Source organism: Gymnodraco acuticeps, unplaced genomic scaffold, assembly GCF_902827175.1.
Source record: "Gymnodraco acuticeps unplaced genomic scaffold, fGymAcu1.1, whole genome shotgun sequence".
In the NCBI taxonomy this organism is placed as follows: Eukaryota; Metazoa; Chordata; class Actinopteri; order Perciformes; family Bathydraconidae; genus Gymnodraco; species Gymnodraco acuticeps.
This window is the reverse complement of record NW_022990135.1, coordinates 1,591,245-1,616,651: the sequence shown is the minus strand read 5'-3', so window position 1 is coordinate 1,616,651 and position 25,407 is coordinate 1,591,245. Positions and strand designations below refer to the sequence as shown.

General features: G+C 43.7%; 2 protein-coding genes across 4 annotated transcripts in view; both read right to left on the bottom strand.

The window, feature by feature from the left end:
- The window catches only part of LOC117546586 (neuronal membrane glycoprotein M6-b-like), a 28,219-nt gene extending 5,897 nt beyond the window's left edge, over nucleotides 1-22,322 (bottom strand). The window contains exons 1-3 of one of the 2 annotated variants that reach the window (XM_034216829.1): nucleotides 22,226-22,322; nucleotides 518-704; nucleotides 199-358 (exon numbers count right to left, since the gene is read on the bottom strand). In XM_034216829.1, the coding sequence (XP_034072720.1) occupies nucleotides 199-358; nucleotides 518-704; nucleotides 22,226-22,229 (351 nt within the window). In that variant the 5' untranslated portion in view covers nucleotides 22,230-22,322. Of the gene's footprint in view, nucleotides 1-198; nucleotides 359-517; nucleotides 705-13,101; nucleotides 13,272-22,225 lie in introns of those variants that run through there. The other variant, XM_034216828.1, reaches the window with a different exon arrangement.
- Nucleotides 22,323-23,093: 771 nt separating this feature from the next.
- gemin8 (gem (nuclear organelle) associated protein 8) lies at nucleotides 23,094-25,250 on the bottom strand. Of its 2 annotated transcripts, none has more exons than XM_034216773.1 (3): nucleotides 25,146-25,250; nucleotides 24,091-24,442; nucleotides 23,094-24,008 (listed from the first exon to the last, which is right to left on the bottom strand). In XM_034216773.1, the coding sequence occupies exons 1-3, from the start codon at nucleotides 25,239-25,241 to the stop codon at nucleotides 23,749-23,751; spliced, it is 708 nt and encodes a 235-aa protein (XP_034072664.1). In that variant the 5' UTR covers nucleotides 25,242-25,250; the 3' UTR covers nucleotides 23,094-23,748. The 2 variants fall into 2 exon arrangements, with proteins under 2 accessions (XP_034072664.1, XP_034072665.1); XM_034216774.1 differs by having other exon boundaries at nucleotides 25,114-25,171.
- Between the last annotated feature and the right edge of the window lie 157 nt (nucleotides 25,251-25,407).

The following is a 25,407-nucleotide window of genomic DNA, read 5'->3' as shown; positions in this document are numbered from 1 at the left end:
TGATCAGGCTTGTAAATGTCTGCTTTGTGTTCCTTTTTTTATAAGCCAGGACCTTATAAAAAACCCATCAAAAGTGATCTAATCTAGAGGCTTTCATCTGGGTCAGTGGGTGTGATGATTTGCAGCAGCTGCCCGTGTGTGTGTGTGTGTGTGTGTGTGTGTGTGTGTGTGTGTGTGTGTGTGTGTGCGTGCACATACGAAGGCGGTGATGCAGCGCCCACACGCGGTGGTCTTGAAGTCGCTCTGCAGCTCCTTCTTGATGGCGCTGGTGGTGTAAAAGCCCTCAGCCAGCAGGAGGATGGCGTACACGAAGAAGAAGGAGGCGATGCCGTAGATGATGTACTGAAAGATCTGGATTCTAAAAACACACACAGAAAAAAAAAATGTGGTTGAGATATTCGCTAACAGTTCAGCAGTAGGCTATATTCAATTGCAAGGCCACTGAATCCTTTAAGGGTGCCAAGAGCTCATCAATGCTCCTTAAGTCTCAATGAAGAGGTGGGGTAGAAAGACTTACACCATGGTGAGGGTGGCGTGGTCCGTGGTCACCGTGGAGAAGTGGTTGTCCAGCATGGTCAGGGTGCCGCTCAGCGCCACGTGGCCGCACCCGCAGAACAGAGCCACGCCTATGAAGCACAGGATGGTGGCCACCAGAGAGGCATAGGGCACCCCCCCCAGACACTTGATGCAGCACTCGAAGCATCCTACAAAGAGAGAGAGAGGAGTAAACCACTGATGCAATGCTTTCCTGAAGTTATCGGTCAGATGTGACAGTGAAAACACATGCTTTGAACCATCAGGAGCAAACCGAGCACACTGCAGTGTCTCATACGGTGGCTCGGTGATGACACTCACTGCAACGCTTTCTTTTGCATGTGCAGAAACACGAGTGATCTTACTGCTTCGGCTGAATGCGTGTACAGCGAGAGCGTGAACAACACTTCTCCCAGTCAGCACGTCGAGCGGCTAATCATAGCACGGTCCTCCGTTAGTGTGCGTTCAGCTGGGAGCGCTGAATATTACATGTTAGCTGCAATGCTCACAAAAAAGACCCATCTGCCTTCTGTCTTTAAAGAAACATTTCACGTGCATGAATATCTCATGAACTCCTTTTCTAGGGCATCAGTGCAGTGAGGTGATTTTAGAGCGGCAAATACTGAAGATTACTAGGTTTCTCCTACAGATGAAAGTGAGGATAAGACTCGTGTTTTGCTTCATATACTTTTGGTTTTCGGTGCAATTTAAACTTGGAAATTGGTCTGCACGTCTTGCATGTATTTGAGAGCTTTTTATGCGTTTTCACATCTTTTAAATGATTATAAACGATGGACAGTTATCGCTTGAGCAGTTTCTAAAGAATGATGGTGATGAATTATTTGTTTATTTTTCACATTAAGCGTACGGGAAACACGGGTCTTTCTGCTCTCATCAGAGGGAAGAAGAGGAATATGAAAGGGAAGAGAAAACATTTAATCGAGCGCTGGAGCCGCATCTTATATAACAGCCGTTAAAAATAGCTCCTTCAGCAAAGCAGGAAGTTATTCTGCCGTGAAAAAACAAAGCCAAAACGAACTGTCTCTTGTGTGTGTGTGTGTGTGTGTGTGTGTCATTTAGCTGTTTCCATGACAACCTGCTCCATTTGGCACATCTGAGGCATCATCATTATTTTTGAATGTTCAGAAGAAGTTTGTTGAATCCACGAATCCACAGGTTTTCATGACGGGTCCGCTGTGCTGCGTTCAGGTCAGGTCGTGTTACACGTTGATATTGACAGGTTTAAAAGAGCTGATTGATTCCCTGCTGAGGAGGAGTCATCGATAGCTTCACTACTGGGATCAGGTTTCTCAACGTGAACAGTTACATGCACAAAAACCTATAGAACACACTAGAGGAAAGGGAAAACCCCAAAAAGCATAATAGGGCGACTTTAACGTGACAATGTAGTAGTTGTTCTGACTTAAAGGGGCGTTCATGTGCACTAACCCTTCAGTACAGATACAGATTTACAGTAATATGTGACTATATTAAGGACTTTTTAATATATATGTTTCTAAAAAATGGGATTATTAACCATGACAGCCAGCAGATTTTAAGATTTACCACCTTTATCAGTCTTAAATGTTTTCCGATAAGAGCCGAGGCTTGTATCTGACCTCTGTTTGGGATAACGTGCCCACACATATTGAGAACTCCCCTCGCTCCGTGTCTGAGTGAATGAAAAGCTGTAAATCTAAGATGCTTCTGTGCGCTGCCGATGAAGACCGTTGCGTAACCAGACAGTTGCATAATATATCCAAATCCTATTAATGTTAATGAAGAAAGCGGGCTGATGGAGAGGTGAAGCTGATAAGGCTGGGCCCAGAAAGAGGCCAGGTCTCGGGGGGATTGCAATGGACTCACTGGTACAATGAGGACCGGGAGGCTGTTGAGAAGCTGCAGCGCTAAAAAAACAAGTATTTTCATTTGGAGAAGAGAATAAGACATGAAAGTGAGATATAATCCTGCTCTTTCAAATGCAAATCATGAATGACCTGTCTGCTATCTTGATATTTAGCTCGTTGCAAGGCGGGGAAAAGAGAGGATTTGTTTTAAGAGAATACTTTGGGGTTTAAAAGAGCATGACTGGTATTTAAAGCTCCTGCTGTCCCCCATGCAGCTTCCTGTTTGAACTCCCAGGTTTCTTTTAAACACTGAGCGGGGCTCTCATCCGGTCCGCCTGAGGGCTGTGTGACTGTTTGTCAGCCTCAGTTTTAAAGTGTGCTAATGGGAAGCAGACAGGCCGGAGTGGTCAGCTCCAGCCGGCCCTAATGGAAATCAATGGGCTATTCATTAGAGGAGAATTTAGGTGACACACAGCCCATCGCTCCCGTTTTATACCTCGCTGCATCTCAGTGCCTCTCGTATCGCTGCTCCTTCTATGAACTATGGCTGCATGCCCACGCAGTGCTTACAGTGAGCCAGCTGGAGTTAATCGCCAAGACAATATGTAACGCTCCTGCTGCATCATATATCATCTCAACAATCCCAGACCAAGGACGACACACAGGTTCCTGGGAGCACAGCGGCTGGATCGCCTATATCGAAAATGTTGTTGTCACCTCAAAACTAGGAAGTGTCCCCGTGCTTTAATAGGATTTCAATTAACAGAGTCGGACAGATAGAGGCCGGCTCTTTGATTGTGTTTGAGACAAAAGAGAAGCAACGAGTGGTAGTGTTAGCGAGGGGAGAGTGAGAGAGAGAGAAAGGAAAGCAGAGGTGAGAGGAAGGAAGAGATCGATGAAGAGCGAGCGGATGAACAAAGGGAAGGAGGTGAAGAAAGCGGCAGAGGATGAATCGAGGATGAACAGAGAGAGAAAGTGTAAGCGATGAAAAGCAGTGCTTGGCCCCAGGGCAGGCAAATAGCAGTTGCTATAGCAACGTGTTACCCACGACCCAGTTCAGCGGTAGCGTCGTCCTTCGCTTCACACACACACACACACACACACACACACACACACACACACACACACACACACACACACACACACACACACACACACACACACACACACCGATGAAGAGTGATGTAACCTCGATGAAAAAGATTAGTGCTAAACGGTGACATAAACAAACAGCACAGGGTGTGGAAGCAAGTGAGGGTGAGGTGATGGCTGATCGGGTTTTTTGGGAAAAGTGGGTCAAACATAGTGTATTGTTTGACATGAACGAGAGGGGTGGAGGAAAGAATATTGCCTTATTTTATGATTCGAACTCATCTGACGACAAGCCATCGGTATGCAGCTAGCTACACGATATGAGGCAATTAGACCCAAACAACGTGCTAACGGATGCTAAAAAGCGGATCTGCAGAGCCTGGTTATATTTCTGTGTTTGAGATGTTCCCCGCCTCAGTATTCCTTGCTTAACTCACAAAATAGCTCTTCCAAAAAGCCATCTTCCACAGCAGCAGAAAATTCAGTCAGAACAAAACCTTCATTTTCTTTTTTTGTGTCTTCTTTCATTACATTCATATCTTCTGAATAGACAAGAGACATGTTCAGAGCAGTCATTGTTTGAGACGTCTCGGCTGCTGACGTCCTTTGTAATTAAGTCTGCTTCCTGTCAATCACATGACACCCACGACATTAACAGTGACATAATCCCTAAAATGCATGTCGTCTTATACTAATATGGTCGTATTTGTCTGAATTTGAAGCGATTGCATTGAAAAAAAGGATCTGAATTGATGTGCTTTATTTGTCATTGATTTTCTTGCTGCGACGACTATAAACCAGATTGAAATACAAACTGAGAGGAGATGACTAACTGTACAACCCAGCGGCACTGCATGATTATCGCCAACTGTTAGTGCGCACAGTGCATCTGCCAGGAATAACAGCGTTAATAAAGCGTTGTGAATATTTCAGTGGCCGGTCTGCTCCCCGCCTGCAGCTCTACTCCAATTTAAAAGTGCTGTATTCATTATGGGGCAATTTCCTCGTGGTGCATTATGGGTAGATTCCCACTAGAGTTGAGGAGGATGTCAGAGACAAAGAGAGATGGGCAGAAAAGAAAAAGGGGAAGGTGTGTGAAAGTAAAGAAAGAGAAGGGAGGGAAATGGATGGCTGCGTCTCCTCTGGTTGAGATGAAAAAGAAGCCCCATCTGTTTGATGGCAGCACAAACACACACACACACACACACACACACACACACACACACACACACACACACACACACACACACACACACACACACACACACACACACACACACACACATACCATGTATACATCACTTCAGGGGACATTACATTGACTTACATGCATTTCCTGGAGACTTATCCTAACCTTAACCATAACCAACACATGCCTAACCCTAACCCTAACCCTAATCCTAAACCTAACCAAGTCTTCACCCTAAAATGAATGATTCCCCTCATGGGGACCTCCAATTTGTCCCCATAAGGGAAGCCAGTCCCCACACGTGACTATGTAAACAGATGTGGGTCCCCACAAGTATAGTAATGCTAGACCACACACACACACACACACACACACACACACACACACACACACACACACACACACACACACACACACACACACACACACACACACACACACACACACACACACACACACACACACACACACACACAGGAACCTAAAACCTCATAACTTCAGCTTGGCAGATTTCTGTCTTTCCACTTCAGCTAAAAGACAAAATGCTCCTCTCAGCCTTTAGGAAACGCTTTTAGAAATGCGAGACCATAAAAAATTCATCCTCAAAAAGTAATCCTACCTTGGGTCTTATTTTTGTTGTTTTTTTGACAGCAAAGTAGTTTCTCAAATATCTGAAGACTCAGAATGGTAAAGATCTTTCATTAGAAGTGACTTGGTCAATTTAAAGGTTTATGCTGGCTTTGTCCAAGATTCAAAATCCGGGATTGGCTGCAAAGAACTGCCAGATTGATGAGAAAATGACCCTACTGTATTTCACACTTTATTTATTCCCAAAGTAAACGAGTTTCCTGTCGAGTTATTGGTCTCAATCTCTAGTTTTAAGTCTTATTCGATAAGCCATGATGGGAAGTTAGGGAATGATGGTGTCATTTAGAGTTGAATAGATGAAAAAGCAGCGATTGCTCTTCTGGATATCTGACATCATCGTTTGCAGCCTCGATACAGCATGTTCAAAAAGCTGGCTGGCATTCAGGACATGCAAATTGTTTCCTGTCCTGTCTCATCTGATAATCAAAACAGTACCATAGGAAAACGTTTTCAGCTTTGATCAAGAGAACACAATCTTTTCCAGGTAACAGGATGATTGCAGCAGCCACCAATGTTTCAGTTTGTTCTCACGGTACACAAGTGACCCTAATCTTCTGTTTGAGAGAAACTCTTGGCTGTTTATGCCAGCATTACGAGGCCACAAGGTCAGCATCTGGCCGGGCGTAATTGAGCATGATGGACTCTCAATCCCCGCTCTGCTTCTGCGTGATCAATACTGTTATCCTGCTGATCTTCTGGATGTTGGGTTCTCCATTTCTGTGGCCAGTATGGGCTCAGCTCTGACAGCTGGATGCAACACAAATCACATTAAAGCACAGCAGAGGAAGGGTAACTTCACATAGAGCTATGCTACATTAAATATTTATCTACGCTGCGTGAGTTAAGTTGTCTCTTGGTGTTTGACTAACGCTGCAACTAAAGTGCCTTAACACTCACGTTGTGTATCTTTAATGAGTGTGCAGGCCCTGATTTGAACTGTATGTTTTTTCTTTCCTTTACGTATGATGCAAAAAAGCTGTACGTATTTCCTTTGGGGATAGATTGAGGAAAGAACATTAACAGCAGATGATTAACCAGGTGTATTTAGAAGTGCCTGGCTGTAGTTTGCAGAGACAGTGGACTAAAGCAGAGATGGCAGATCTCCACTGAATGCCTTCACAGTGTGAAACTGTCATATCTGATCTTGTGAACATTAGAGCAGGTTCACCTGTCCTCAGCTGCAGCGTGCCGACTCAGCGGAGCCATTACTTTGAGTTTTGTTCCACCTAAATGTGAAATGGCCAGGAGTGCCGTGCCGTCGGACTGAATGGCTCAGCGGTTACGCAACACACTTGGCTAATGTCACTTTCCCTGAGATGTCAAAGAAGTCCGTGGCCTTCCTCTGGCCTCTCCACCTCCCCTCCCCCCGATGTGATAGTGGATAATTACTTTCCAGCCGCCTCAGGGGCTACACAAGAACAATGTGTGTTTGAGTGTGTGTGGCACCAGAGCCTAACTAAGCATGTACTCTCCGATATGAGTTACTAAAGAGCAGAGGTGAAATGTAGCTAATAGCGTCTACTGAATGGGCCATTCTGCATGACGAGAACTTCTACTTTGGCTACTTAAATGATTTTATGATGCTAATACTTGACTTACATAACCAAGTATTTACACTGTAGTATTTCTCAGTCTCATTTACAGCAACACAGATACACTTTCTGTGTACTTCATACAGGCCTTGTCACATATCAATGGCTAACCATGACTGGTGCTTAATCGGCGTCATGCTCATGATGGGCCGTGGAGGAGAGGAGCAGATTGGGCGTCAGTGGGTGATGGAGGGGGGAGGTTGGCATCTCTCAGGAACATGGCATGCTGCGCCATCCTGACACTTGCTGCTATTCATACACCCACTGCAGACTGGGTTCAGACCATAGACTGTAGAGGTTCACACATGGAGGAAAACATGGGGGGTGTCAAACTGTAATCTGTTTCTTCCTTCTAGGGTTATTTTTAGTATCTTTTACCTTTAATCATTTAGTCCATTCAACATCAGATGATAGAAATGTGGCGCAGGAAAGAGTCCAAAACCTGAGGCACACATTTTAGCACTTCCTGTCACCACGTAAGGAAGTTGACTTGCATGAGACTATGAGAAAATTGCCATAATTCACACCGAATTTGCCAGAAAACAATGTAATGAAATCAAAATGTTATGATTTATTGGTAGTTTTAAGGGATTTTCTCCAACTCTGTCAAGATTCGTACAGAAAGAAACTGACAGAAGACCACAGCCATTCTAAATACAGCTTGGTTTATGAATATTCAAGTGGAAAAAGTGCATTGAAATATAAATGTGGTCTCACTGTAGGGACTCAGTGGGCTGAATATAAACGGCGTACTACGAGGTCTCGCCCACATATGTGCACAGAGCACTAAAATAGAGCTGTTCCTTTAGTGCAGGCAAAGCACCGACACACAGACATTCCCCTAAACCACTCCGGGTCGCTGACACGTAAACAATCACACACACACACACCAACACACACATTCATATCCAGATGGAGGCTGACAGCAGGCTTTGGGCAAATGGCTTCAAATGAGGAACACATGAGCTTCTCCCTGTGTGACGGCTTTCACATGCTCCTGCAACCTCACACACCTCCGGGGCCAGAGGAAAATGGGTGTGAGTGAGTGTGTGTGTGTGTGTGTGTGTGTGTGTGTGTGTGTGTGTGTGTGTGTGTGTGTGTGTGTGTGTGTGTGTGTGTGTGTGTGTGTGTGTGTGTGTGTGTGTGTGTGTGTGTGTGTGTGTGTGTGTGTGCATGGGTGTGTGTGTGTGTGTGTGCATGGTGTGTGTGTGTGTGTGTGTGTGTGTGGGAGATAACCAGGAGTAGCTGGACAAGACAGGAAGAGAAGAGCAAGAAGGAGGAAAAAGGGAGATTGTACAAGCATCGTGTGTGGGAGATTTCTTCTTCTTGATATTCTCATTGAAAAACTGGCATTTAAAAAAAAAACATAGAGAGCCTAAGTGAGAGGTGGTTATGTGTAACAAAGCAAAGTAGGATGCCCGAAACAGCAAGAGTACACATTAGAGTGTGTGTGGGTGTGTGTGAGAGAGAGGCACTATGAGAGTTTGTCCAAATCAGCTTCTATTACAGTCAGCGTTACACATGTTTGTCCTGGATCGACACGCAGTTTGGCAAATAGCTTCCAGGTAAACACTCTGGTACGTCCAACCTTATAAGGCTTTAAAAAGTTTAATATACAGACAAATACATCAGTGAGAAGCATTTGAGGATGTGTGTGTGGCAGCAGTGATTTGCTTCACTTCAGGTCTGGCCACCTTCTAATATTTACTGTACACTTGGAACATTTTGCAAATACAGGGGTGAAAAGGACTATTTACCACAGCAATGATCCATGAAAGATAACGTGTTTGGTGTCATCTTAAACAAGTTGTGTTGTAAGGTCAGAACAGCAGGGAAGGTGACCTGTCCAATATGTATGAGCAACACAAACTAAATGTCAGGATCAAACAGAGGATGGCATTTTGATTCAGCCCTCCTCCTGGACTCAGCTGGACTGTATCACAGTTTAAATGACCCTTGTGTCGTCCTGGAGGATAGGCCAGGTCTCGCTCACTCATTGGAGTAAAGTCTGGTGATTTGGTTTGATAAAATGTCAGAAAATATTGAACAATAACCATTACAATTTCCCAGAGACTGCCTTGACACCTTTAGTTTGTCAAACAACCGTCCAATGCCAAAGATATTTGATTATATTTTTGGGAAAACTAGCACATATTCACATTTTAGGAGGTGGAACCAGAGAATCTTGCATTTACTTTGTGTCAATTTACTTATTCAGTGGTTACCGCCTTTTGGGTCTGGCTTATTCTCTTTTGGATTGGTTCTTTTGAAGGATTTGTAGAGTCCCAGAGAGGTCAAATAAATGCAGAATATCACAGAAAAGATAGGTAGGAATAATGTGAAATATGTAGATGCAATCATTTTCAGATTTGGAGCTTGGTTGCCTTAGTAATAATCTATTAAAATGTATAGTTTCATCTCTTTGAATGTGAGTTATAGCAATAAAACCAACCAAATATTAAAGGAAACCAGCCATTTGTTGTTATACATTGAACAAATACTCGTATTTTACATAAATGCGCTATTCCTTTAAAGGTTTACTTGATTTGAAATCAGTGTGGAACCATCTCTCTAGCTCTTAATATGCTCCTCTGCTCAGGTCGTCACAGATTTTACATAAAAACCATATAAACGATGAGAGGCTGATTAGCAGGAAGCCTCTCTTTGTGCTTCGAGGCTGCAGCACCGCTCTGCCCCTCCACGCAGAGAATTCATCAAAACCTGCACCCATCCAGACGATGATGTAATCTCTTACGGTTCTCATCTGAACATCATAACCAACGGCTGGCGAGCCAGCAGGGCCTTATGCAAGAGCCACGCACACACACACACACACACACACACACACACACACACACACACACACACACACACACACACACACACACACACACACACACACACACACACACACACACACACACACACACACACACACATAGGGAAGAAGAAAGGTGTGTGTGAACAGGACAATCATTTGCAACAAACGGGACAGACTTGAAAACAGTCTTTAAAGCGATTCAAATAAAGAAACCTCACATGGGAGGAGCGTCCTCTAATCAAAGCGTCTCATGCTAATGAAATCAGATTGAATGGTTCCTCAGAGAACCGCTGATGTCTCGTTATCCGAGTCCTGAGCACAGTGTCGCTGCGCAGACATGCAGATTACAGATTATTATTATCGGGCGCAATCAGGCAAAAAAGATCAAACAGCAGCAGGATTAGAGCATACACCCTGCCTGTGTTCACTTTCCTGTTAGTAATTACTCTCAGCTCATGCACCGAGACACAATAGGGTTGCAATCAAGAACATGAGCTGTTTACCGTAATGAAGGCAGCTAATCAACAACAGCAAGACTGTGAACGCAACACCTGATGCAAACACATGAGGTGAAGAGAGGTCAGTCAAATGTGGAATCAAGTCATACGTATGCAGGTAAAAGAGACCCAAATATCACTGTTTAGCCTCACTAAGGATATTTGTCGTGTTTTATTTTTCATTCATTTTGGCTCTTTTAATGGCATGAATTTTGGCAAGGTTGTGAGGTTATTCTTTCGAAGTTTGGAAGTCTAACCCTAGCTCCTTTATCAAAATAACAGTATCATTACGCTTTTTTATTACACCCAACTACTTCTTGTACAAAGGGTTTCCTGTGGGGGCGTTGTAAATAACCCTTGTTTGAGGATACACACATACACACTAATACAGAAATGTTGGCACCAATATGTTTTAAAAAGTTGGAGCTGTTTTCCAAATGTACTGAACTGAATTAAACTTGATATCATATTTGTTAGATATTCAGCTAATACATCTGAGGTTTGACTTAACGTTGAGATGCTACAGAAAATCGAAGATGATTCCATGTTGGATATTTTCACACACATTGCTCCATTGTCACATCATGCATCTGGGAGTTCTGTAATCCCAAACATAGTGAGGAAGAGGAGGCAGCTCAAGCTCCTTACACGACTCTCGCCTTCTTGCCTCCACTGTAAGTCTTCAGCTTCTTAGCAGATGCTGTAAGCTTATGGTCACATTCCAGATGTCAAAGACACACACAAACGATTACACCGACAAATAGGCCATCCTCCAATCCGGTCTATTTCTGTCCGGTGGTGTGGGGGGGGGGGGGGTGCACTCGGTTGCGCAACACCACACCTGGAGCACCACAGAAGAAGAACAATACAAAATGGTGATTAAGGGATTCAGAGGATTAATTGCTCATTTTAAATATGGCCGTCCTCCTGTTCAACCGTCTTCAGGGTCTTTAAACAAACTCACCCACTCTCTCAATTAAAGTAGCATGATGAAGGCCCTCGCTGTGACGATGCCTCAGGAGACGATGATGTAATGTATTTTTAAAAGCATCCCGGACCCCCGCTCTCCTGAGCCTTACGTCTTACTCAAACTGTGACCCAGCAATATTAGAGTCCAATGAGTGCTGCAGGAACGACAAAATATGTCTGACCTTTTACAGAAAATGGTGTGAGTGCTGACATTTAAAAGTCACAAAAAAATAACATCGAGGTAGAAATCTGAATATTTGCATCCAAATTAGCAAACTTCCACGTCAGTTTTTACTCCTAGTGCTAAAAACATTTCAATATCTTCCCTATTAGTAACATAATGCTGGAGCACATTTTCTTAATTTTATACTAAAATACTTGCTTTTTTATCATGCCGGAGCCAAAAATCCTAATATTTGCTTCCAAAAAACTTCAATTTGAAAGATTTTCTTCCAACAGTGTCATTTGGTAATGCTGGAGATAAACATTTTAATGCTGTGATGCTGGAGCTGAATAAAATATATTTTTGTTTTCAATATTGTAACCATTTATAACATGGAAGCTACAATTCTGAATATCTAACTTAACATGGTATAGTATTTCCATGCCATTTCGTAAATTTGCTGAAGCCAAGTCACTTCAAATATGTCTTTTCCAATGCATTACCTTCACTTGAACACATCTGCACACATAAGTGAGTAAAGCTGGGGAAACACTGGCTGTTACTGAGAGGTGTGTACAGCCCTCAGGCCGATGCGATGCATGCACTCTGACTTGGTTTCGGCTCTCTGACAGCCAGCAGGGCATCAGGCCAGATCAGCTGCAACCCTCTGCACTGATGTGTAAATAAAAAGCAAACTGACCTCCAATCATCAACAATGATGCTATCCTGGCGATTTAGATACAACTGTACTCTGTACATTCAAGATACCCATTGAAAACTGTCACAGTGACTCCACTATCATCACTGCTGTCCCTAAACAGAAGGGTGTGATTTTGTTTACTATAAGACAAATCCACTCTGTATGGGCGTGAGTCCACCAGTGCACACACACACCTACACTCCTCCAACACACACCTTCAGCAGAGAGGCAGCAACAGTTTGTTTGGACACAGTCGACTAATTTATGACTGGATTTGGTAAAAAACACATTTATTGCTGAATTTATTTAGATTGCCCCCATTAACATTGGTTTAATGAGCATGCACGTGTGCCATTAGATGATGCTAATGGGCTTGTTGCATGCCAGGATTGAATGTGTGCACCCCCCATTGACATGTATGAGGGGTTGTGATTGATGGACCTTGCAGCCTCCATGCATCAACACACCGCTGCTCACACAACACACACAGGCTTCATATATTGCAGCAACGTCGACTAATCAGATGACGGATCGGACACTGAGCCTCTGTTGGGGGGGTCGAAGGGATAAAGGGGGTGGGGGGGGGAGATAATAACCGAGGCTCTGCTGCTCCACACCTGAAACAATGCAGCCGTGCACACGCAGCGCGCCGCCTCCACAAACCCTCCATCAGCCGCTCATTAGGCAGAAATAAGCTCGTGAGTGTTAAAGCAAATTGGCATTAATATATGCACCATAAAACCAGCCCGTGCACAAACCCGCCCACCCCTCTTATTCTCCACCATCTCCAAATCCCCCTCTGTGTAAAGGGGCCAGATAAGGCAGATAACGTCAAATGTACGCTTCTTTTGTGGGACTAATCAATCGTATGCGTTCAGATTTGACTAGAAATAGGAGAAATGCTAAAAAAGGAAGAGAAAAAAAACATCGCTATTGTCTCAAACGAGAAGCCATTGCAAGTAGGTTAAACCGCTAAGGCTGGCGCAGACGCAAATGTCTTCAAAGCGAAATGGAGAAAAACGCGCAAATGTCAGCGGGTGCTCGCCTACCTTTGCTCTCCTGTGTCTCCTCCTGAGTCTCCTCTGCGTTGGACTCCATGGCCGGCTTTGTCCCATCCATTATTGTAGAGGAATATAGTCTCCTTGTGGCTCTGGTACCTTACAGTGTGTGGATGGTGGAGCCTGTCCGGGTGGCTTGATGCTGCGCGCTCTCTCTCTCTCTCTCTCTCTCTCTCTCTCTCTCTCTCTCTCTCTCTCTCTCTCTCTCTCTCTCTCTCTCTCTCTTCTCTCTCTCTCTCTCTCTCTCTCTCTCTCTCTCTCTCTCTCTCTCTCTCTCTCTCTCTCTCTCTCTCTCTCTCTCGCCTCGCTCTCCTCGCGCACACACCCTCCCTCCTCCTCTTCTTCTTCCTCCCTGTTAAAGCTTAGCACTTTCTCTCTGTGTCCTTTACAAATCCAGTCTCAGGATGCAAGAGCTGTCAGACTGTGCTAGCCCCTAAAACATGTCCTTTTATTTATTTTATTAGCTCAATAAATGTGTCATTTCTGTCGTCTGGTCTGCAGGTGAATTGTCTTTATATAGTCTGTGCACCAGTGAAGCAGAGGAGGATATAAAGACAACATTTACAGGAGATTAAAATATGCAAACTCATGGGTAACCGAAACACACACATAAACACACACACACACACACACACACACACACACACACACACACACACACACACACACACACAGAAACACACACACACACACACACACACACACACACACACACACACACAACACACACACACACACACACACACACACACACACACACACACGCATGCACACACACACAGAGAGAAACACACACAGCTCACCGCCCACTCTCCATCTGGTGAGTTGAGAGAGAAGTGAGGGAAAGGAAAGAGAGGAAGAACATCATAGCAGAAAGTGTGTGTTTTAATTTTCGCTGAAATAAAAATGGCCATGAGCGTAAAAGGGGCCATAGCTTGCTAATTTTTTCATATTTGTATTTTGTGGCTTTGTCTCCTTGCTTTAATGTTCAAAAAGGTCTTTATTTTCCTAAGAATACCAACAAATGTAAAGTCATCTCATCCCCCAATGAGAATAAACATAATATAATAGCACTAACTATACTTTAAAAATATAAATACTCTCCATGGTTTTTCTTGTGGAAAACCGTTCCTCTTAAATGGACCAATCAGATCTTCTTCACTACTAAACAGCCATGTGTCTGGCTTCATTAAAGAGGGGACCCTTTGTTTGCCTCTCAGGATGCCGATTGGCTGTGGGCAAAATGCCACGGGCCAATCGGAAATCAGGCAAGGTGAGTCCCTGGACCCCTGAGAAATGATTAACAGAGGGTGGGGTGTGTTTATATGCAGAAGCGGGGGTGCTTGTTTGCATCGTTCACCCCATTTTGTAATAATATCCTGAAACAAAAGGACACCATCTGTCCCCTTTCATTTTGACCCACGTGGCCCAGACAAAGCCCCAGTTCAGAAACCCCCCACCCACACACACACACACACACACTCACACACACTGCAGACAAAGGTGACCCCACCAGCCCCTGATGTTTTCATCAGCTAACATGACGTTTAGTGTCTCCATTCACCCCGAGGACTGGAATGAACACCCAGTCTGCACCATATGCCGGTCACCCATCACGACCACTTCTTCACATTTCAATGGCTCTCTGATACGGAGCCATGAGGAAACCTGATCTGCTGCATGCATGAGTTCAAGTCTCAAGTCTTTATGAAGCATCTTGTGCAGATTAGAAGAGCCAGGTCTGAACATGAAGGAGAATCACTGACAGGACGTGCAGTAAAAAGGGAATTTAAGATATTTTAAAGACAGCGTTTGGAAGAAAGCCTCGAAAATAACTACCACCGTATCAGAAATGTGTTTTTAAGCACAAGGGCTAAGGATTACATATTTATTGATGTTTAATCTGTCTTTTTGTTCTGGTTTAACAGATTAATTGTCTAGAATGGTTATAAAATGTGTCAAAAATGGATATTACACTTTCCTAACATCCACAATCATGGTATCCGAAAGCACTGGGGACTACAAATAAAATATAAACCAGCAAAACAGCAATTCAACCAAAAATAAATATATTTTTTAGCTTTAATAATGTCATAAATGATCAAAATAGGTGAAATAGTTCTGTAAATAATTTAATTTGAACCCAAATAACAAGCTTTCCTTGTGGATAATCAAGGAAATAGCAGGTGTAAGTGGCGTAATTCAGCTTCAGGAAAAAAGGCTTTTATTTGTAGTGGGAATGACTCACAGGCAGATAACACACATACATACACACACACACACACACACACACACACACACTCAACATTCAACAAAAACACAAACAAACTGTCATCTTTGAGGGAGTGAGTTTCAAGTCCTATTTTCCTCACAGAACCCCCATAATCCCTCACTGGGTCACACAGATTAAGGCCTTGTCCAGAAGATGGGATACAGTGTGCCCTGGCACTCTTTACCATCACTCTGACACACACACACACACACACACACACACACACACACACACACACACACACACACACACACACACACACACACACACACACACACACACACACACACACACACACACACACACACACACACACACACACACACACACTGTTCAATGTTTGGAGTCAGGCCCTAACCTCAGCAGCTTTCTGATTGGACGCAGTTTTTGATGCATGTGCTGTTTACTTCAGCGCAGATCTGAGCAGATGTTAGTGGAAGTCGTGATGCAAAGTGGTCGGGGCTTTACATTTGTTAGACATAGCTCGTCATTTGGTTGTTGTTCTAGCACTGGTGATACATTTGTGTTGTTCCAAAAGACTTAGCAACACTCATCATACTGTGTATTATCTTAGCTTTTCTCCTTTAAGAGAGAAGAAGGCCAAACAGACCGGATCTTGAACTCATCCAACAAAAAGTCTACAATAGCGGCCTTCACAAAGCGCACAATGACAAAGGGCAACTATGCCACCTTTCACTGCATTCATCCAATAGTCTATGTCGACCTCAGTGAGTCACTGAAGACCTTTGGAAACACTAATATATCTGTACAAGACTTGCTGGCAATCCATCCATTTAAACTGTAATAAAGCGACATATCAACACAATACAATCCCTAAGCAACATTTCTCAATTGCTGTATTTAATATGTGGCTGTGTGCTCGTGTTAAGGGTCAGGGGTCACGTATAATCCCCTTCAGCCATATGACATGACAAATGAGAAACAATAAAGCCAGGTTCTCCAAAGACAAATCCATGAATACAACCTGCAGTTTCAACCTTAAAAAAGGTTTTCTTTGTGTGTATAAATGCCACTTTGGAAGCCTTATGTTCAGCCACGTACCCTCTGACTTTGCTAAATCACATATCATCTTCATTTTATCCGATTCCTGAGCATCTGAACCCTCAGCTGCACGCACTTTCTTATCTTCCTCCACAATTCCTGGCGTTCATTAAAGGGAAAGCCTGTCGAGGGCCTGTCTTCCCTCATTACAGCGAGACAGAGAAGGAAAAAAAGAAAGTGGATTCTCAATTTAGGTCGTCCCAAAGTAATGAGGACGTCGCAGCTCCTTCATGTCATCAGATTAATGGGAGAGAAGAAGAAGAAGAAGAAGAAGGAGGACACAGCAGTCTCTGGACGCTTCAAATTGATTTTCAAACTTCACTTTTTGCACAACAGGCCCTTGTGACGGTCCCATCCTCGACATCAGAGCGCTCTGATCGCACAGTGGTACCGGCTCTGCTGTTGCCATGGAGACGTCTAACACCCGTGGTAGGCTGCGCTCGCTCAGTTTTAGCGATGCTATCAGTTCCCAGAAAAAAAGACTCCTCATGTGGCCTCGCAACAGCTTGAGGCAGAAACAGAAAATGAAATGTAAGATAGCCATGCCTGAGAGTTATCAGAGAGATGATCTGTTGACATGCAGCTGATGTATTGGTAAGGCTTTCTGTGCTGAGAGCATAAGAGGGACACTCATCGTGAGGATAATGGAGTGAACATTGCAAAGGCTCCCACGACAAAAAGACAACAGGGTTTTCCTATTGGATGTCCATTGGAGTTCTCACTTGATCTGTTACCTCGATAAAAATCCCTGGTGTTGTTAAGATACTGGTTATTGTCTACCTGTGTGATGCCATTAAGCATGTCTTGTGTCGGGCGCAGACCATGGATGTATAATCGGCGCAGATGCTGACTGTCAGGCTTTGAGCTGGGATCCCAGAGGTTGACCTCACTGTGACCTCACTGTGACCCCAGCGTCAGTAGTCCCAAGCCTCGGGAAATCACTGCTGACGACTGTACATGGAGCTGTTTGTGTCGGACTAGTTACAACCAGGCTGTGTGTTCTTCACACGTTATCTAAAGCAATATAATAATAGCTGCAGTTCCTATCATGTCAGCCTATTATCCGTCTTTTTATGTCCACAGATGTTCTGTCAGCCATTAAAAATATGTAACATTGAAATAACAAAGCAGAAATAATTTAACCAAGTGTCTTTTGTAAATGTTTTCCTTTTGGAGACATGAAATGTGTCAAATATTCTCCTACGTGCAACAGTTTGAGCTTCATACTCTGTTTGGCTATTTCTTTAACTGCCTCCATCAGTCAAAAACACAATCATACAAAGACAACACACACACAAACAGTGTCTCAGCTTTATAAGCCTCTTGCTGTCGCTTGAGGCGAACCCTTGCCATTTGAATGGGCTTCAGGCCGATTCAAAAAGGGAAACCTTTGGCACCGAGCCGCCAGAGCGTCGCACCTGGCACCGTTTCATCTCTCACCTGGGAAGTCCCTTTCATTTCTCTGCTTTGAGTCAGTGTGTGTGTTTCATGGTATATATTCAGATCCTGGTCCTTTAATCTGCGCTGGTGATGGTGACCCAGTTTCCCCCACCCTCAGCCGTCGGTCGCCAAGGAGACGCTTCCCTTTCATCCCTACACAGCACCGTCGGATGCTGACAAAAGTTATGCCGTCTCAAACACACTCAGGATATCATCAAACACCCACTCAAAAAACCTTAATTGTTATCGTGATTTGGAGTTTTAAAGGAGGTGAGCCACAGCTGAAGAGGCACATGAGCAACTTTGATGCAAATTCATGCAAACCCATCCCATGCTTCGTCATCACGTGCCGCCGGAAACACTTCAGTGTGCGCTGTATTTGCATGAGATTGCAAAGTTTGATGTGTTGGTGATCATCACACACTAACATGAACATACACCAACTGGAACTAGAGATGCAACCATGAGACGGGAAATTGATTAGTAATACGACAATTTGTCCTCCAACATATAGATATGTTTTGCTTTTCTCTTTTTCATATCATATTAGAGTGAATGGGTTTTATGGTATTATAATAATAATAATAATAAATTATATTTTTATAGCGCTTTTCTCAGACTCAAAGACGCTTTACAGTGTGAGGGAGGGTAGACAAACAAGGACAGGCAAAAACAAACAAAAAACAAAACATTATATAGGCCTAACAATAATGTGTGTTTTGGAGCGCTAGCCAATAGAAGGTCGATTGTTCCATAGTGATGTCACTGTGTTCCGGAAGAAAGCAAAGATGTCCAATGGAGGCGTTTCAGGCTATTATTCTACAAAAACGGTAAAAACATCTCTGATAAATCTCCATTATTTACCATATCTGACTCCTGTCAACACTGATGGCTTAACTGACACTCACCTCCGCTCACCTCCACACACACACACACACACACACACACACACACACACACACACACCCACACACACACACACACACACACACACACACACACACACACACACACACACACACCCATCCCCCCGCCACCCCTCCGTCCAGCAATTTATCCGACGAGCCGCTAATCCGCTGGCCCAGATTTGGTCCAAAGTCTGCTCCACATGATGTTGTGTTGCCTTCGTCATCCCAACAACTGCACACACACACACACACACCCCACCATGTGACATCTCCAGCGGTCATGTGACTTGCTGCTGCACCTGTGACCTACTGTACTGACGTGTAGCAGTGTGGGATGAGAGCTGCTTCCACACCGTGAGTCACTGTGGGTGGGTTCATCATCTTCATCATCATCATCATCATCACTCCGGGGGTGGCAGAGCGGCAGGGGGAGGTGTGCTGCATATATTTATATATTTATTCGGATTCGGCCTATTTTTCGCCCGAGTGGGCTCGTGCGATCAGATGTATGACTGTTCACATGTGCCAGGATCTGAGATGACGCCTGGGAGCTCAGTGCATCGCAGCGTCACCATGGCAACAGGTTCTCTCGACGACGACCACTCCTGACACAGTAGTAGCCGATGGGCTGAGATCAACAAAAATAATGCAGGACAATAAACAGATTTAAGAGGCGGGTGCAGTGTGGTTTTGGTACACCATAATGCAAAACATTCATAATCCATAATGAAGAGGACAGGCAACAAAGAGGTTTTAGGTTTCTGAGATAGATTTTGAAACTGGATCCACAACATCAATTCAAAACTAACAGGAAGATAGAACTAAATTGCTAGTAAAAGAAGAGATACCCCTTCCTTGTCCTGCCTGAGCCCACCCCCTGCACACCTGCACCCAATCCCCTCCTTAATATATATCCTCACTTCCTAGCTCAAAGGCCTGGTCACACCAGCATTTGAAATAGTAAATGTATTTAAAGGAAAGTCTCTTTTGTGCTTGCTTCTACCTTTAGCACACTGGCTAAAGGTAGTTCTCCGACTACTCTTTAAGATTTTTACTTTTGCTGCCTGCTTTTGATCATCGTACATGTAAGTCCTCTACCTTGCCTACCTCATGTCTGAATGATCACCCTTGAGTTCCAAAACTCTTGCTAGACTTGCTGCCTGATGACTTATCCTAACCTTAACAATTGGAGGGCAATGCTTTACCTTAAAGGGACCCTATTCTGCTCATGTTGGGGTTCATATTTGTATTTTGTGCCTAACTTCTTTCCATGCTTTAATGTCCAAACGGGTATTTTCTCTGAGTGCCTGTGCTGCAGCAGGAGAGGGAAGACCACACAAAGCATAGAGGGCCCTTTAATCTTGTTAAAATAGTTGCATATTGTCAGACTTTTATGCAGTGTGGATTTCAATACACAACTATCAGAGTTTGAACACTTTTAAGATAGTTTTGAAAAGCTGCCCTGGAGTCATATCAACACTTGTCAACTCCTGATAATCACAACTGAAAATCAACACTTGTTAATGTTGCACGATGTGCTCTGCAGTTCTGAGCTTGGAGGTTTGGAGGACTGACTGAAGGGAAATATAACAGTTGTTTATGCACGAGTGGATATGTGGACTTATGGTTTTATTTAGAAATCCCTATTTATTGATATAGCTATAATTAAGACTCAGTTGAACTGTCTGCACACTGCTATAACCAGGTCAGTGGATTGTTCCACTTTCCCCCCCAGCCGAGTGATCATTTATTCCTTCAGAATAAAAGCCTTCTTTAAGAAATGTGCAGCCTTTGAAGTGTGTCTGCTTGTCGGCTGTTACATTCGGCATCAATGCTGCAGATCAGCGAAGCAAATTCTCCAGAGAGGATGCGAGAGGATATGTCCACGAGACGAAGGCTGCAGCGAGCACAAAGAGAGAATTCATGGAGGAGGAGGAGGAGGAGGAGGAGGAGGAGGAGGAGGAGGAGGAGGAGGAGGAGGAGGAGGAGGAGGAGGAGGAGGAGGAGGAGGAGGAGGAGGAGGAGGAGGAGGAGGAGGAGGAATAATGATGGAGTCAACGAGAGGAGCAGATGAAAGACGGGATGCTGACGATGATGAGACTAAAGTAGCAGTTTTGGGCGGGACAGGCAAAAGAAGAGACGTTTTACGATGGCTTCCAGCAGAGAAATTGCTGCGGTTCCCCTCGTCGCAGTAAATCATGTTACTCCACTCCTTCCTGTCTGTTCTCAACTTCTCACCGGCCTGAAGGCGATAAACAGGCCTGCTGCTTTATTGGAAACAGATGTTGTGAATGAAAGAGAAACGCTAGGAGAAGTTGTTGGATCGGTGGCCGTCTGAATGCTGCCTTTCAATCCTCAATGTCTGCAAATCACTCATCAGAAACCAGTAGCCTCTTAAATCTGTTTTCTATCATCTCAAATTGAATATGTGTTTTATTCATTCACCTCCTCCTATGATCAATGGCCTCAAATATACAGCAAGCTACCAAAAGCATTCAAAAATGACTCAAAGAAGTGTTACTACTAAAAAAGATGCAGCATTCATAGAAAGACACACAAAATGGCTAAAAATGCAAAACTACTACAGAGAGCACACGACCAATAGGAGACACACAATGAGACGTCTAAAAATAGATGCAAAATGACTAAAAGTAGATTATTTGAGACTCTTTGGTTTTAAGTGTCTTTAGATTGGGTGAGGGGCCCCTTACATGTCCCCAGGGGCCATTTGTCTTATATCTTTGAATCTTATAGAAATGAAGAATATCTGCACTTCCTGTGGCACTTCCACAGCACACAACATACATTGTTTCCCACCTGGTCCGGCTCTTTAATCCACAGTGATGGAGCTCTTAATCCAATCAGCATCAAACTCTCACATGAGGAGCTGACGCGGAGGATACAGTCACTTTGTATCTTGCAAGAGGAGATGTTTGCACCAGAAATATCTTTTAAAAGACACTTTTGAGAATGTTCAGGTAAAACTCGCATTACAAGTTATGTCTTTGAATAAACCTGGAAAATGCATGCAGTATTGGAATATTTTGTATAACTTGCTCCTATTTTGCTGTTATGTCCTGTGACATGCAACCCACTGCACACTTTTGCATGTATTTTCTTCCCCATGCATTGCATTAGCTATTTATCTGCAGCGTGCACACTTTGACGAGTGCGCCAAGATGTCCAAAACTAACTTCCTCCAGAGGATAATGTTGCTAAAGCTTCCAAAAAGCTACAAGAACTTTAAAGACTGTCTTTGTTTAAGCATTTTTATAAGTAATTAGCAGACATGCAAATGAAAATCACACACGCTGCTTCATGCGCAACACACGCGCGCGTCAGCTGACAGCATCAAAAACAACAACAAAAACAACCCCAATTATTCTACTGTTGAGACAAAAGCAAATACAAATGTAGAGAATAGTTCACTTACCCATGTTCCAGCTGGCTCTGACTAAAGTAAGTGACAAAGAGGTTTCCACAGGTTGTTTGGAGGGGGGTGCATACACAAACAACTGGACGTCCCGGTTAGGAATCGGTGGGGGCGGGGTTAAGGGGTGGAAACGTGACGTCACTGCATCTAGAAATGGATCAGACTCCTTAATCCTCTCCCAAGTGTCCTGATTTGTTCTCCACGCGCTATTAAATACAAATGAAAGCTACTGTATTATTTAGAGGCATTATTTACCAAACTGCATACTATTCTAAATTAAATATCTCCCATTTTTTAGTGATATTCTTAGCTAATTATTTTGGGTAAAAATGCGAAGTGTGCATGCTAGCAATACATTTAATCAATCCCAAAACTTAATTGAAAGTATTATTTTTAAACAGTCAACTATAGAATACATCTATAATAAAATAACAGAACACATTCCTTCAATTAAGTTGTGGAAAGTAGTTCACAACTACTTTACTGGAGTGTTCTGCTACTTTATTCTCAACTATGGTTAAAGATTTAACAACCGCAGTAAGCTTCAGTACTTTTACCAAAAATAGATTTTAATGGAGGACTTATTTTGGAGTATTTTTCAATGTTATGTTGGAGCTTTTACTTAAGTAAACAAATATGCAGGTTAAGTGCACATTTATTTTATACATACTATATTTTAGATGTAGAAATGAACTGCCCAAAAGCTGCTTTTTGAGATTATCTGTTAGGCTCAGAGTTTGAAAAAAAATGTAGCTTCAGTAATGCCTGATGCTTTTTAGCAGAGAAAACTAATAGTCGTAAAGAAAATCCAGAACTAGAGTCCTATTAGAAAAAAGTGAAATAGAGAAATCACAACTGACACAGCAGCTTTTATCAGAAAACACTTTATTATGAACAAGTTTGAAATTAAAATCCTTCAGTTTAAAAAAAGGCAAAGGGGGGTGGAAGCACAAGATAAAACAGAATAGTGAACGCTCCTGAGGAGAAACAACGCGAATGTCTTTGAACGCGATGAACTGTCAGAATGAGAGGCAACATCAACAAATCTCTCTTTGAGGAAACGGGAATATCAGATGCGGTCACGTGGGAACGCTCCTACATTTAAGGAGAGGGAAGGGGGGGGTTAAACTGAGTTGACATGCAAAAGAGGAGCAATGTAGCATCAGTGAGGAAGAGGGTGAACAGAAACACAAGAGGAAACACGTTTGAATATATTTACATCACGTACAGGAGCGCTTTACTTAACCAGACCAGACTTTACTGGAATCTCCCAAAAAGACTCTTATATAATAACTTCTGTTAAAGCCACAACAATTCTAAATGATGTGAGCATAACAATCGTTTTCATTTGGAGCAGCAGCTGAGGGGTCGGTGACATTCGAGACTGGCTGAGCGGAAGATCTACTTTTTGGTGTGCTTAAAATAACCCCTCAGTTCACCCACACTGTTACTTCCACATCAGCAGCTTCGATGCAGTGGCGTCTCACGGGCAGATCGGAGGAGGGGTTCCTGCAGAACAGGCGTCACAGTTTCAGCGGGATGACGGGCCAGTATTTGGGCTGTTTGAGGTCACAGTGTCTGTCGAAGTTGAGCTGCATGGCCGCCTCCATGGCCTGGATCTTGGCGGCGTCCTCGCCGTAGAGCTTCTTCATCTCGGCCCCGCGTCTCTCTCCGGGTCTCTCTGAGGGGGGGGCCATGCTGTTTCTCCAGGAGCCGCTGCGCAGGTCCTGGTCTGCAGGCACGTAGCTCTCATGCTCCTCCGCCTCGATCTGCTGCTGCTTCTCTGCAAGGACAAGAACAATGGATTCAGGGAATGCACTAAACTATGATGTCACACTCTTTCTCTCAGCGCCCTGTTCTCTTACTCAGCTCCACTCTGTGTTTCTCTGTGTGGGCGAAGTACTCCCGCAGCTCCTCGCTGATCTCCATGTTGCTGACGTCACACTCGATCTCGCTGTCCGAGCTGCTCTCCTCGTCCCCGTCCTCTCCGTCTTCCTGTCCTGCGTTCCAGTCTGTGTACCGCTGGCTGCTGGGACACGGCTCCTGGCTGTGAGCCTGGCCGTGAGCCTGGCTGTGAGGCGGGCCGTAGGCGGCCTCCAGGGCCTTCCTGTAGGCCCGGTGGTGCCTCTGGTGCCAGGCCATGGCTTGCTGGTAGTGCTGCCAGTAGCGGCTGTACACAGGGCTGGAGAACCTGGACATCACACTGCTTATGTTCTCCTAGTAGTGAGAAAGATTGATGGTTATTGCATTGTTTTCTCAGTCTTTTCTTAACAAGCCAGTTTTAGATAACTTTAGAAGCTATTCCAGGCACTTTTGCACAGAAATGTTTCCAACTGGCAGTGAATCAGATCAAACACTTAATGTGTTGTCAACTTCCAAAGATCAGAGGAGAATGGAAACAGAGTTCCTACAGCTCAGGGCAAGTTACATTTAAGACTTTGTTATGCCACTAAAAATAAACTGTAAGACCAAATTCAAACCAAAAAAATTGTACTTCCTGATGTAAGCAAGTAAAAGTATGTTTTGAACTGCATGCAAACGTTTGGGCAACTTCTCTCTCGGTCGATTGCTCTGAATAATTCTAAAGACTTTTGAAGTAATGAATTTGACCCCGTTATGTTTTAAGAATTGATAGGATAAATTAGAAAGCTGGCAAAATGTCACGTTATTACTAATTCTGAAAGATAAACCTAGCGTATTAAGAGGAAGCAGCTGAATATGAATACGTTAAACTACTATAGTAATAATACGACTCTAAAACAGTTAACGTTCAGGGTTTAAAAGGAATGGCAGAAACACGCTGAGGACATTTTGAAAGCATCAAATGAACGCCAAAAACTAAACCGTGCAACTAAAGTTAATACATGTGAAGTTTAAGATGTATTTACTTGCTGTAAGCATCTCATTTGCGCACATTTACCTCCATGTTGTGTTGTGATGGATACTTCCGGGTGGACTGGTAGATTTCCCAGCAGCCTTTGGGCGAAGGCAAATACATCGTGTTAATTGGCGCCATCTAGCGGACACTGCGCGCTCCTGCAGGACATAAGATTGCTAATATTAATCCTATAAATTAAATTATTGCAGCAGAATTAAGTTAAACAAATAACAGAAATATATAGACATAGTATGGATGGAATTTGACATAGTATTAGGTGTAATACTCTTGTAGTAAAACCGAG

What these genes read in the sequence shown, in the direction of transcription:
- gemin8 (XM_034216773.1), bottom strand. Translation starts at nt 25,241, where the DNA reads ATGGCGCCAATTAACACGATGTATTTGCCTTCGCCCAAAGGCTGCTGG. An exon ending in CATCACAACACAACATGGAG is followed by an intron (nt 24,443 to 25,145) that starts GTAAATGTGCGC and finishes TCTCACTACTAG; the next exon opens with GAGAACATAAGCAGTGTGAT. An exon ending in GAAACACAGAGTGGAGCTGA is followed by an intron (nt 24,009 to 24,090) that starts GTAAGAGAACAG and finishes TTGTCCTTGCAG; the next exon opens with AGAAGCAGCAGCAGATCGAG.